The sequence below is a fragment of the Bos indicus x Bos taurus genome, chromosome 13, assembly GCF_003369695.1.
Source record: "Bos indicus x Bos taurus breed Angus x Brahman F1 hybrid chromosome 13, Bos_hybrid_MaternalHap_v2.0, whole genome shotgun sequence".
Classification (NCBI taxonomy): Eukaryota; Metazoa; Chordata; class Mammalia; order Artiodactyla; family Bovidae; genus Bos; species Bos indicus x Bos taurus.
The window spans coordinates 44057808-44070559 of record NC_040088.1 but is presented as its reverse complement, the minus strand read 5'-3'; the positions used below and the strand labels follow the sequence as shown (position 1 = coordinate 44070559).

The following is a 12752-nucleotide window of genomic DNA, read 5'->3' as shown; positions in this document are numbered from 1 at the left end:
GTGGTCTGGATTTCTGACAGCTGTTTGTTGTTGGAGACCTTTTCACATGAGACTTTCAAACAGCATGAGGAGCAAAACAATCTAATACCCGAAGAGCAGTACTTAGCAAAGGAGGTTTCTCGGTGTCCCCAGACCCCTTCCATGCACCAGCCCCAGGCTTCTGCTCCACACGCTGTATCTTTCTGTCAAGGTTTCCTAGTCTCCTCCTTCTGTGTTTCCCCTAGTGTCATGGTAACCTCGTCACTTTTGCAGGGGGGCGGGGGTGGTTCCTTGCATAACACAAAGCTTTTCCATTGGACCCTGCAATGGGCACTGAAAAGTCCTGTACTTAGAAGCTCTCTTCCTACCCAGAAAGAATTACCAACCAGCCAAATAATTAAGCTCTTTGGGTTTGTTCTTTTTACTCTCTCCCCTTTTTACGGTTCTGAAATGTTCAGAAGATGGGCCTCCGAGGTGCCACAACGAAGAGCTCATTCACCTGGAGGGCCAAGTCCCAGTGAAGAGGGACCAGATGCTGCTTCTAAATACACTTGCTCAGGCAGAGCAGCCCTGAGGACGATCCGTAAGGGCTGGGGATCTGAAGCACTGGGAAAGTCAACTTCTCTGACAGACTTGGGGCCCTTGGGCCTGGGAGAGCTGATAGGGTGCTCCTACCTGGACTGCTTGACAGCTGGCCTGGAGGCTGATGCAGAGGCCGGGCCCCAAAGCACAAACACAGCAGGAATGTTCTGAAGCCAGCAGAGCTTCATACAGTTAGCTTAGAGGCAAGGGGCTCCGTTCGGTGTCTGGGAGGCACCTACCCTTTGCTCTCTGCTGTTTTCTAGTTTGTTTCTATGTTGCTGATGTTCAAGCCCGCCTCCTCTGAAGCATATAGTGTGAGCCACTCAGTGCCCTTCTCCTGCCTCGTCAGGTGCCCACTTTAGTCCTGGGGACACTCTACAGGGGCGCATCGGCCCTGGAGAAGCCAGAAGTGGCCCAGGAGGCTCGCCCCATGACTTGGGTCTCTCTCTGCAAGAGAGATGTCACCGTTTAGGTCCTGAGAGAGTCCCAGCTGCTGTCCCATGCCTGATGACACGCCCATCTGAAGGATAGTCCACAGGCCCTCACAGGCCCTCTGGCTGCCTCTCTCTCACACCAAGGACCCACCCCCAACTGACTGTGAGAGTTCTGGCCTCCTTGTCTGCTTTCTCCAAATTCCAGCAGGCCAGATAGTTTCCTTTATTGAAATGTTACTGTAATTTACATAATCATGTAATTTACATAAATGCAAATGATTCATTTCATCATCAATCTAACAGCTGCCCTAAAAGGAATGCTTTATTTTTACCCTTCATCTCTGCTTCAAGATCAGGGATTTTGAGCATCAGGAGAAGGGAAGCTTGGCTAGGGTGGAGGTAGCCAGGGACCCCATGAGACAGGCTCCAGATAACTTATCGGGGTTCCCAAATCCAGCCTGGGGGGTGCTTCCCTCCTGGAGAAGGGCCAAATGGGCCTTGGCAGTTGGGGGGCCCCAGGGGCAATCTAAGTGCTGGCACAGCAGAAAGAGCTTATCTGAGGTAACGCTCCCCCCGACTCAATGCAGCCCCCAACTCTGAAGGCGATTCCATGGGGACAAAGAGAGACAGGTGAGCTGACCCAACCACCAAAGACAGCCTGGAGGGCACTGTCCCATATGGTAGCCACCAGGCAGGTGAGCCTTTGGGGTCTTTTTTTTTCATTTTTATTTTATAGTGGGGTGTAGTTGATTCACAACGTTGTGTCAGTTTCAGGTGGACAGAAAGTGATTCAGTTATACACAGACATGTATCTATTCTTTTTCAAATGCTTTTCCCATTGAGCCATTGAGCTTTGGAAAGCCAGCTAGCGAGACCATGGAACCGAACCTTATTTCATTAATTTCAGTGCATGCGGCCACATGTGACTAGTGCCTATCATCTGGATAGCGTGGATGTGGAGAGCAAACCCTTCCATGGGAAGTGTACCCACCTCCTCACCCTTTTAACAAGCACAGGCTCCATACTTCACAGGACTGAGTACAGCACTGGGCCTGACGATGAAGGTTCTCGAGCTGCTGTGATAGGAGTCCCATTTTACAGATGGTAACACCGAGGCTCTAGAAATCCAAGGATTTCCCCGAGGTGAGGTAGCTACCCCCCCACTCAGGTCTCCCAGAGCAAGAAAAGAAGATGCACAACTATATGAGCCCAGCAAAGAATTCAGGTTTTTCATCCAACAAAACCGGCCTCATGCAGTCTGATTTTACTGCACCTAACATGCATCTACCTCTACAGAAGCGCCCGAAACACCTCTTTACCCGGAGACTGAACATCAGCCTCCCTCTCCTGGGAGTCTTTCATTAAGATGACTCATCTTCCGTAATCCAGAAGCCATCTCTCCCCCTTCTGTGAGAGGAGGGACACTGGGCACCCACAGGGATGGCTGTCCTCTGGGCCCTGGCCTCCGTGACCTGTCCCCACCGGGCCCCTTCCTCTCACTCCAGCCTGGAGACCCTGAGGTCCTCATGCCCACGGTTCCATTTCAGGGCCTGGCAAAGCGGGAATGACTGTGGCGGCCAGAAGATTCTCACAGGGAAGGATGTGGAGAACGTCCCATTTCCTCAAACAAACCAAAGGGCCCCCTGTTGCCCTAATCCCTGCCCAGGCTCTGCTCAAGCCCTGCCTTACACCCGCCATCCTTGCCACCCTCCCTTAGCCCCCGCACCGTCAGGTCAGCCCACTGGAGATCCTCATGTGGGAATTCCTGTTTACCCTTCAAGTGGAAACCATATCCATGCCTCACGGCTGTTTTCCAGTGTTTCCCATCTGACTCCTCTTAGAGGGAATCGCCACGGCCTCAGCTAAGCCACCCACCCACACCCGCGGCCCCAGAGCCTGGGAAGGCAGGCCTCCAAGACGGCACATCTCCTGAGGGCACCTGTAGCCGAGGAAGGAGAATCTGCAGGGAGCAGTTTCCCTTCCCAGCGGGGAGGATGTTCAAGGTTTCAGGCTCTTCAAAGAGAATGATGGTGTTGATTTTCTCCTTTTACTTTCACTGCTTAAAATTCTGATGGTGCCAGTGATTATGATTCCAGCTACAAGGTCTCAGCTTCAGCAAGGCAGCCACCCGGCCGTGGTTACCGCCTACAACCAGCCAACCCGAGGCCACCGAACAGTGCGGGGCCAGCCCAGCCTCTCTCTCTGGCTCACTGGCCTGTAACCCCTGGCGGTCCATTCCCTGGTGTCCCATCTCGAGTATCTGGGATGCTCTGTCATCCAGGGAGTCGCATGTCTGATGGAAGCCTGTCTCTGGGAAGAATTCTAGACCACATGCCAACACTGAAAAGCTGGTTTCCATGGTAGCCCATCTATTTCCCAGAGGCCTGGAGGAAAAGTGTTTTTTTCATATTCACTCCTGTGAATTCCCGTTTAGCTGGTCCCTGGAACACCTGGAAAGCCTAAGGTGAAGCCTGAGGTCGATCTGGAGGAACCACGTGTGGGTCAAAGGGCCGGACCAGCTGTGCAGCAAATCTGGGGCGACATGTGTTACAGGGGATATCGCGGGCCTGGTTTCAGCCAACCAGCAGAGAACAGAAAGCTACTTCCCCAAGTAGTTGCTGTTCAGTCGCTAAGTCATGTCGGATTCTATGTGATCCCATGGACTGCAGCACAGCAGCCTTTCACTATCTCCTGGAGCTTGCTCAGATTCATGTCCATTGAGTCAGTGTTGCTGTCTAACCATCTCATCTCTACTCCCTTCTCCTTTGGCTTTCAATCTTCTCCAACATCAGGGTCTTTTCCAATGAGTTGGCTCTTCACATCAGGTGAACTAAGTATTGGAGCTTCAACTTCAGCCTCAGTCCTTCCAATGAATATTCAGTTGATTTCCTTTAGAATTGACTGGTTTGATCTCCATGCAGTCCAAGGGACTCTCAAGAGTCTTCCTCAGCACCACAATTTGAAAGCTTCAGTTCTTCAGCGCTCAGCCTCCCTTACTGTCCAACTCTCACATCCCTACGTGATTACTAGCAAAACTATAGCTTTGACCATACGGACCTTTGTCAGCAAAGTGATGCCTCTGCTTTTCAATACGCTGTCTAGGTTGGTCACAGCTTTTCTTCCAAGGAGTAAGTCTTTTAATACCATGGCTGCAGGTCACCGTTGGCAGTGATTTTGGAGCCCAGGAAAATAAATTGTCACTGCTTCCTGAAGGCTCCGCTGCAACATCCAGGAAAAAAAGGGCAGGTCAGCTCGAGGTCAGCTCCATCCGCACCCTAGTAGGGCCAGTGATCGCATGTGAGTGTAAATACGGGACCCGCCCGTCAGCATCCCAGAGCCCCGGAAAGGAGCTGCCTCCCGAACGTGACCCCGCCCCGTGACCGAGGTGGGCTGGTGACAGGCGCCCGCGGGAGGCTGTCTGTCCAGAGGCGCTTGCCCTCTGCCCAGAAGATGTCCTGGAGCCCAGAAGGGGAATGGTCCTCCTTCATCACATCCCTTCATCACATCCTCCCCTCTAGGGCCGCGGGGCCAGGCGCGGGGCTGGACCGTGAGCGCCACCTAGTGGGAGCCGGCCGGAACTGGGGGCGCGTTTCTCATCTCAGGAGAGGAGAGTGAATGCAGGTTTTCTTCTTCCCTGGTCTCCCCGCCTGCGGGGGTGGGGGAAGTCGTTTTGTCTTCTTTTACTCACAGAGGACATGAAAATACAGAGGGATATGCAACACTTGTCTTAGAAGAATTAAATGAAATAAAATCTCTAAGGAATAAGAAATCCACTCCATCCAGCCATCAGCAGCACCCAGTGAGAAACACTGTCCTTGGCATCGGAAGTTTTGAGACAGGCTGGCTCCACGCTCCCTCCGGATGCCCTGGAGATGTGCTGCCTGGAAGGACCTTTTCGGTGAACAGGGCAGATGTCCTGTGTGGGCGACCATCAGTCAACCCGCCTCCTCCAGGCGCCGCCAGACTCCGCAGGCAGGTCTTCCTCTCCACAAACAAGCCTCTTTCCATTCAGATGCTCTCAAAGTCCTGATTGCTAGCTCCTTATAGCCATTGTATTGTTCTTTTTGGAGGCCCCTGGTGTTTCCACCCAATCGTTTTGAGGAAGGGAGATCAAACCCAGACCGTGTTCTCAAGTGGGCCACAGGGTGGCTTAGTCCTTGGGGCTCTTAGGGTCAGGGAGCAGCACCATTGCCTCTGTTGTCTGGAAATTTCTGCTTCTCTCTCCCTCCACACCATTTGCCTCCAATGGTGGGGCGCCCCACTATTTCTCTGACATTGTGTTCCCTGTAAATTCTGCTCTCACTTTGGAATCCTTTGCACAGTTAAGCCCATTCTGGTTTTTTTCACTGCTATGATCATTAAGATAATAGCTAAAAACATACAGAGCCCTACCCCCATCTGTCATATGTCACGAAATAAGGCTTCCTTAGAGCTGCTTTCATATTGTGGAGTGTCAGCTGCCCTCCCCAGAGACACACATGAAATTGGTCATCTAATCAACTCTTCACCAGTATCTTGTGCTCTCTTAAGTAGCTACAAATTGATTGCTCTATCCTGTTGCCCAAGACTGATATTGAATTAACTTCAATTAATAGAAAACATTTTCCAACTTCAGTCATTGGTTCCGTTCCATGATTCCTTGGATTTTTTTTAAAGCTAATGATTACATAAAAGCGACTGGAATGGATTCTGTACCATCCAACCTGGGTCATAGGGCAGTTTCCTTGACTTCTTTTTTCCCATCCTGGTTTGACATCTTCATCCGAACGCCAGCCTGTTGGATGCAATAACAACAGATGACAGAAGGACGAAACCTGATGGAATCAATGTCTTTTTTGGTGTCTTGTTGGGAACAGTGAGTTACCAAGAAAGGTGGCCACTTTCTCCTCATCCTTCTCTCTATGCCTTCGGGGTGACTGGAGGGAGGTCCTCTCTTGAGCCTTTGAGCTGCACCTGCTGGGCTTTGAGGTTGTCTGTGTCTCTCACAACTGGTGGTGGTTATCATCGCCAGCGACTGCGTGATGCCAGTTGTTAGCCAAGTTAACCATCTCAGTGCCATGATCACCCTCTATACTGGATGCTTCTGCCTCGGAGACTCCAGTGGGCCCCGGCCCGATGGAAAGCCACTCAGAGATGCTTGAGCCCAAATCAGTCATGTTCTGAGTGTAGGCAAAGAAAGAGCTTCCTGCTGGAATGAAACGGAGGGTACTCATTTGGTTTCAACACCATGCCATCTGGGCAAATAGGGTGCCATGGAAGGAACAGAAAATTAGAGCCAGGGCTGGGTTTTAGGACCAACTCTCCAGCTAAGTGAGCAATCTCAGGGAAACAATGCGTGTTCTCCATAGCCCCATTCCCTGTGTAAATCAATGAGCCAAGATCATACCACTTTTCCCCCCCAAATAAGAAGCGATTTTAGATGCTATTACTATATGGATCAGGGCTTAAATAAATTCAGTCCTGTTGTGTATTTTTTTTGCATCCTAACTGATGAAGGAGGTTTTCTGTGTGGCCCTGTGTGTTCTCCACTGCCTCTGACCCTGATAAGCTCCCTTCACATACGGCAGGCCCGTGGCCCAGGGCGTGGGCAGCTAACAGCGTCCAGCCAGGATCTTCACAGTCGTTACTGCATGCATTTTTATTCTCTCTCTACACATGGTGCAGAGAAGGCAATGGCACCCCACTCCAGTACTCTTGGCTGGAAAATCCCATGGACGGAGGGGCCTGGTGGGCTGCAGTCCATGGGGTTGCTAGGAGTCAGACACGACTGAGCGACTTCACTTTCACTTTTCACTTTCATGCATTGAGAAGGAAATGGCAACCCACTCCAGTCTTCTTGCCTGGAGAATCCCAGGGACGGGGGAGCCTGGTGGGCGGCTGTCTATGGGGTCTCAGAGTCGGACACGACTGAAGCGACTTAGCAGCAGCAGCTACACATGGTGTTGATTCTCCACTTCCAGTTGTGATGCAAAATTTTCTTTGAAAATAAGTTCTTTAGAGGAAATGAAAGAGTAGGTTGACTGATCGGAAAATACTGAGTCCCTAGACACCCACTGCTACTGCTACTGCTGCTAAGTCGCTTCAGTCATGTCCGACTCTGTGCGACCCCATAGACGGCAGCCCACCAGGCTCCACCATCCCTGGGATTCTCCAGGCAAGAACACTGGAGTGGGTTGCCATTTCCTCCTCCAATGCATCAAAGTGAAAAGTGAAAGTGAAGTTACTCAGTCGTGTCTGACTTGTAGCGACCCCATGGACTGCAGCCCACTAGGCTCCTCCATCCATGGGATTTTCCAGGCAAGAGTACTAGAGTGGGGTGCCATTGCCTTCTCCGCTAGACACCCAAGTGCTTACATAAGAGCTTGAAGGTGCTGTACAAGGCACAGAGACATGCAAACAGCTTCCAGGTGGCCCATAAATGGCTACTGTTTGGACACCCCCACCAAGCTCTGCGTTGCCTTCCAGATCCAAAATTCTACAAATAACAAGCTTGGGCTTCCCTCTTATTCCACCCTCGGACAGAAAATGGGCTGATGCTCTGTTCTCTGAACCAGGCCCACCCCAGTCTGCCAGCAGACCTCCCTCCACTGACACTGACCAGAGACTCAACCAGCACAGAGGGGAGTACCCACAGACGCTTCAGACTCCAAACCAGCCCCAGCCCTGGTTCCCACCAACCAGCCACGAGGGCAAATAAAGTGCAGTGATAAGGCATGTGTGTGCATGTATGTGTGTGTCTAATCTTCTCTTTTTTTATCTTCTTTTTAACAGTTCATTTATGATGAACAAGTTTCCTGGTAAGTACCTGTCTTCCCCTTCCAAGTTCCCCTTGCTGTGTTTCAGAGATAGTACCTTAAAAACCAGAATCAGAGTTCAGGAAAGACAGGGAAATGTCAGGGCAGCTTGGAATGGCTAGCACTTCTTGGGAACCCTGTGTCCATCTGAACAAACAAACCAGCTTTAACGGAGCAGAGGCCGTTTCCCTTGGGCTGGGCTAGTGCACTTCCTTTGGAGACAGATCTTTCATCCAGATTAGATGGTGTGATTTAACTGTCCTTTTCTGCAGTCAGCCATGGGCAAGGCCATGGACAAGATTTGATGAACTTTTCCAGTTGTTCAGACCACATTGCCATATTCTGAATACCATATATATCACAGGAGCCAGAGGTGGAGGCACTTCCATGACCTTTAACCTGTTAAAGTTCTGCCTAACATTCAAGATAAACTTGGAGCTCTGAAAAACCAGTGATTTCCTGATAGATTAAAAATATTGCCCAAATTAAATATGTGGGAACATTTGCATTTGGGTCAATGTCCAAACCGCCTTTTTTGAGATGAGTTCTGAGCATGTCAGCTGTGTTTGTAATGGAAACAGAAATTGGGTGTGCTGTGCATTCTTGTTCCCTTTTTCAAATATTTGATCTGTGGAAGTAGAGTGATGTGAAAATACAGCTACTTTTTCTGAGATAACGTCTCAGAAATAGGCAGTTGTGATGCTGCAGGTAGGCGACTTGCATGGTGTTATTTAAAGCTAAGAATGAGGTAGCAAAAAAGTACAAATAATAGGTTCCTACTATATAGCACAGGGGGCTGATGTATTCAGTATCCTGTAATAAACCATATGGAAAAGAATATGCAAATAATAATAATAGGTTATATCATTTTTAAGTAAAAATAAAGATGTACAAAGCCCAGCCGTCTTCATTTTCAGCAAAATGAGTGCTAGCCCTTTGCAGGAGCAACACCTATGCATCCTAGGTCATCACTGTGATTTCAGAATTAAAGGTGTTGGGGGACATATCACATTGACCATTAATGTTACATGTTATTCAGGGTATTAAGGTATCCTGCCGCTCTCTCTCCTCTGCCCAAGAGGGCAAGGGGGAGACAGCTGGGAGAGCTTGCTCTAAGACAAATGGTCTGTATACTGACTGACCCGTAAGAAACAGGAAGGAAGTCTTCTTTGAATAACAGTGATCAATGGGCTGAAAGGGATCAAGATGCCTGGGAGAATCTCAGCTCAGAGGCCAGGGAGAACCTCCTCGTGGGATCCACCTGGACCTGGTTACCATATGCAATGGTGATATTGTCCCCACATGTCCTTGGAGATTGAGTGCAGCACAAGAAAACTTACAGAGGCATTGCCACTTGAACTCATGGCACAGTTAACACAACCAGCACTCTCTCTCAGCAAACAGCAGGTGCCTAAGCGTTGCTCAGTGTTGCTGCTCTCTGCTAACCATGCTGCCATAAGGACAACGAGTTATGATCACAGTTGACCTCAGAAATCTTTCTGCTGCGTTTGTGCAGAAAACCTGAAGCAAGGAGATTCACAGGTGGTTTCCCATCTGTTGGTCTTAGAAGGAGTCCCCTCTCATCTCCCTGGCCTTGCTCGTGAAAACTGCATAGGAGGAAGTGAGAGCAGGTTCCTGGCAAGTCCGTGTCAGTCCTTAGCCTCCTTCTGGAGACTTTAGGTGGTTTGGACCCCCAACTTCTTTCAGCAGCATCACCAGCATCACCAGCACTGTGTCTATAATAGCCTCATACAGTATCTGCAGAATCATTCTTGACCCATGGTGGTGGCCCATGGCGAGGCCTTACTCACCATAACTCAGAGCCCACCTCGTCGGCTGACTGCTTCTCTCCAACACTGCATTCTTCTAAAACAGCACTGCGGCAGGAACCTGTGTGTGTGTCCTTTTCATGTTTGACCACATATTTCTCCGGGATCAGTTTCTAGACATGGAACTTGAAAAAGCACAGGAAAGCCATAACCTAAAATTTCTCCATAGACCATCCCTCATGAACCTTTTCTTGAAGCAAAAATGATGCTCTCAATTGACTAGTTAAATTCTACACCTGAAGAGGAACCTAGAAATCAGGTTCCTTGTTTTCTAACTGGAAGTTACTAAAATCAAGAAACTAGAGGAAGCATTCAAAGTATCAAAAGTTCAAGGTACATTCCAGAGGTTTCATTATTTTTCCCTTGACCATTCTCCCACTTATTCATTCTTATCCTTTCTGACAGCACCTTCCCTGACCCAGGTGTGTGTATCTGTCTGTCTGTCTTCTCCCTCCCTCCCCTCTCTCCTTCTCTGTCTCCATCTCCCACTATCTAATGAATCTAACAGGCCTTACTCCAATGAAGCCAACAGTCCCTTGGTTGCTCCTGTCAATTCCTCCAGGTTGCCGTTTGTATCTGAATTGTTTTAGTGAATGATTAAGCTGTGGTCAGACTTAATACATGCAGTCTTATATTCAGCAATATGACAGAAGTCTTGCTGTGCTCAAAGCACTCTTTGGAGTGAGCAAATAACAGAGAAGAGGAAGCATTCTCCTTTTAAGTGGAGGAAGGAAGAAATCCTCGAAAGCTGGGCACTGCCTAGGACGTGTGTATAGATCAGGAACTGTGTGTGTGTGGCTTTCGCGTCTACCTCATCCTTACCGTGCTTGGCAGGTTTAGTTGTTGTTCGCATCACGCACGCGTCTAAGGGAGTCTGGGGTGTGGCACGTGCGTCTTGGTGGCTTCCGCTAACTAACCATTCTTGGCTTGTCCACAGGTGGGAGTCTTTGGTCCTCGTGCTGATGTATCTCATCTACATTGTCATCATGAAGTGAGTAAGATCCCTTCTCAGTTTCTCTCCCCAAACTGTTTCCTGCACTCAGCGTTATGTGATGATGTGGACAGAGGGACATTGCCCTTGCCCCTCTTCAGGACCTGGCAGCCTAGTTTTTGACTGTTTCTTTGTTCGCTTTCATAATAAGAAAGGTGGCAAAACTTCCCATATAGGCTTCTCCTTAGGACTGTTCCAGTGTCCCCATACCCGGGAGCTGGCTTCCCACAGAGCAGGTGATTCAAGAGAGGGCACGAAGGACCTAGCAACACCTTCTATGATCCAGCCTCACAAGTCACACACTGTCCCTTCTGCCATGTTCTATTCGTTAGAAAAGAGTCAGTCTGGTCTTCACTCCTTGCCTTTCCGAGAGAGGAGAGTCAATTACTTGTGGACATGTTTTAGACCACCAGATCATGCATTCTTTTTCCCCATGGAGTCTGGGCAGATTACCACTTGTATCAGGAGTTACGTTGCTGATGCTTCCCATGTTCTAACGTAAGATGTAAGCACTGTGGTCAGAAACCTGCTGGGTCATCTTTTTTGACAAGGACCATTGAGATGAGGAGTTTGTAAACAGTGCAGAGATACTCTGTGCTGCAGCCACCTGCCCCCACGGAAGCAATTGCATTGCTTCGAATTAGCCCATCCTCTCCCCAGCCCATGTGACTGCAGGAGTGACCGCCTCCTCTAGGGGGAGGACAGGAGACCACTCTTTGTGTCCGACTCTTTGTGACCCCATGGACTGCAGCACGCCAGGCTTCCCTGTCCATCACCAACTCCCAGAGCTTGCTCAAACTCATGTCCATCGAGTCGGTGATGCCATCCAACCATCTCGTCCTCTGTCGTCCCCTTCTCCTCTGTCCTTCAATCTTTCCCAGCATCAGGGTCTTTTCTAGTGAGTCAGTTCTTCGAATCAGGTGGCCAGAGTATTGGAGTTTCAGCTTCAGCATCAGTCCTTCCAATGAATATTCAGGACTGATTTCCTTTAGGATTGACTGGTTGGATCTTCTTGCAGTCCAAGGGACTCTCAAGAGTTTTCTCCAACACCACAATTCAAAAGCATCAATTCTTCAGTGCTCAACTTTCTTTATAGTCCAGCTCTCACATCATACATGACTACTGAAAAAAACATAACTTTGACTAGACGGACCTTTGTTGGCAAAAGTTCCTTTTGTCTGACTGCTGCCAGAAATTGCTGATGTGGATGCATCCAGTAGCAGTCTGCCACTGACACGTCAAGTTTTCTTTGCTGTTGAGGCCTAACAAAAATTACTTCTGGTGGCTGAGAACCCTGTCGGGAGAAATCAGTGTGGCCGTTGGCCAATGTCACAGGAACAGTGAAGGCAGGAGCTGGCTTGACCCATGGCCGGGGTAGGCTGTGAGCCATCTGCCACCATCCCACCCAATATGATGCCCAGTTTCCACCTCAGGAACTGTCCATGTTCAGCGTGGACCCAGCATCTGGATCTTGTGACTGAACGAGACTATTTCAAGACTAGAACCTCACCCAAAGTTATCCTGATGTGGAATTGCCATGATGGTAACTGACATCACAGTTAAGATGACAAAACCAGGTGCTTTTCCCACAAATCACACACCTCAGTGCATCAGCTCCCATAAAAAAGCCGAGTTGGCCCAAAGGCTTTCCATAGTTTCTAGACTCCAAGGAAATGCCTTTAAAGACAGGAGCAGCCAACTTATTTCTCTTTCTCTCAAAGAGCAAAACTATCAGGGAATCCATGCCACCGTCAGAAAGCCTCAATAATACACGTCTTCTTTCAGCATTTTTTATTTCATGTGTTTGTTTTATTTTTTTTTAACATTTGGTGCTTTGAGACCCCAGTGAGTCAAGAGCTCTCATCTCCCCTTTTGAAAAGGTGGATTCATCAATTATTCCAGAAGAACTGACTGAGTGTCTGCTATAAGCCGAACATGGATCTTGGGTTTTAAAATCTGAATTTAGATGAAAGCATGTCCCATACTGAATTCACTAAGGGCTGTACAAGAATAAGGAGGCCTTCAGAAAGTTCTTTTTATCTAAAAAGAAGGAAGATTGAAGAATTTTGCTAGCATGCACTCCATAAGCACCACACCCCTCTACTGAGCCATCATAACATCTGTGAGTTGCAGGCAGGGCATG

At 49.0% G+C, this 12752-nt stretch overlaps 1 protein-coding gene across 2 annotated transcripts in view; it reads left to right on the top strand.

The window, feature by feature from the left end:
- Window positions 1-12752, top strand: part of SLC24A3 (solute carrier family 24 member 3) — a 428436-nt gene that overhangs the window by 385743 nt on the left and 29941 nt on the right. For both annotated transcript variants that reach the window (XM_027559609.1, XM_027559608.1), the window contains 2 exons: window positions 7767-7792; window positions 10556-10609. In XM_027559609.1, coding sequence (XP_027415410.1) covers window positions 7767-7792; window positions 10556-10609 — 80 coding nt within the window. The remainder of the gene's footprint in view (window positions 1-7766; window positions 7793-10555; window positions 10610-12752) is intronic.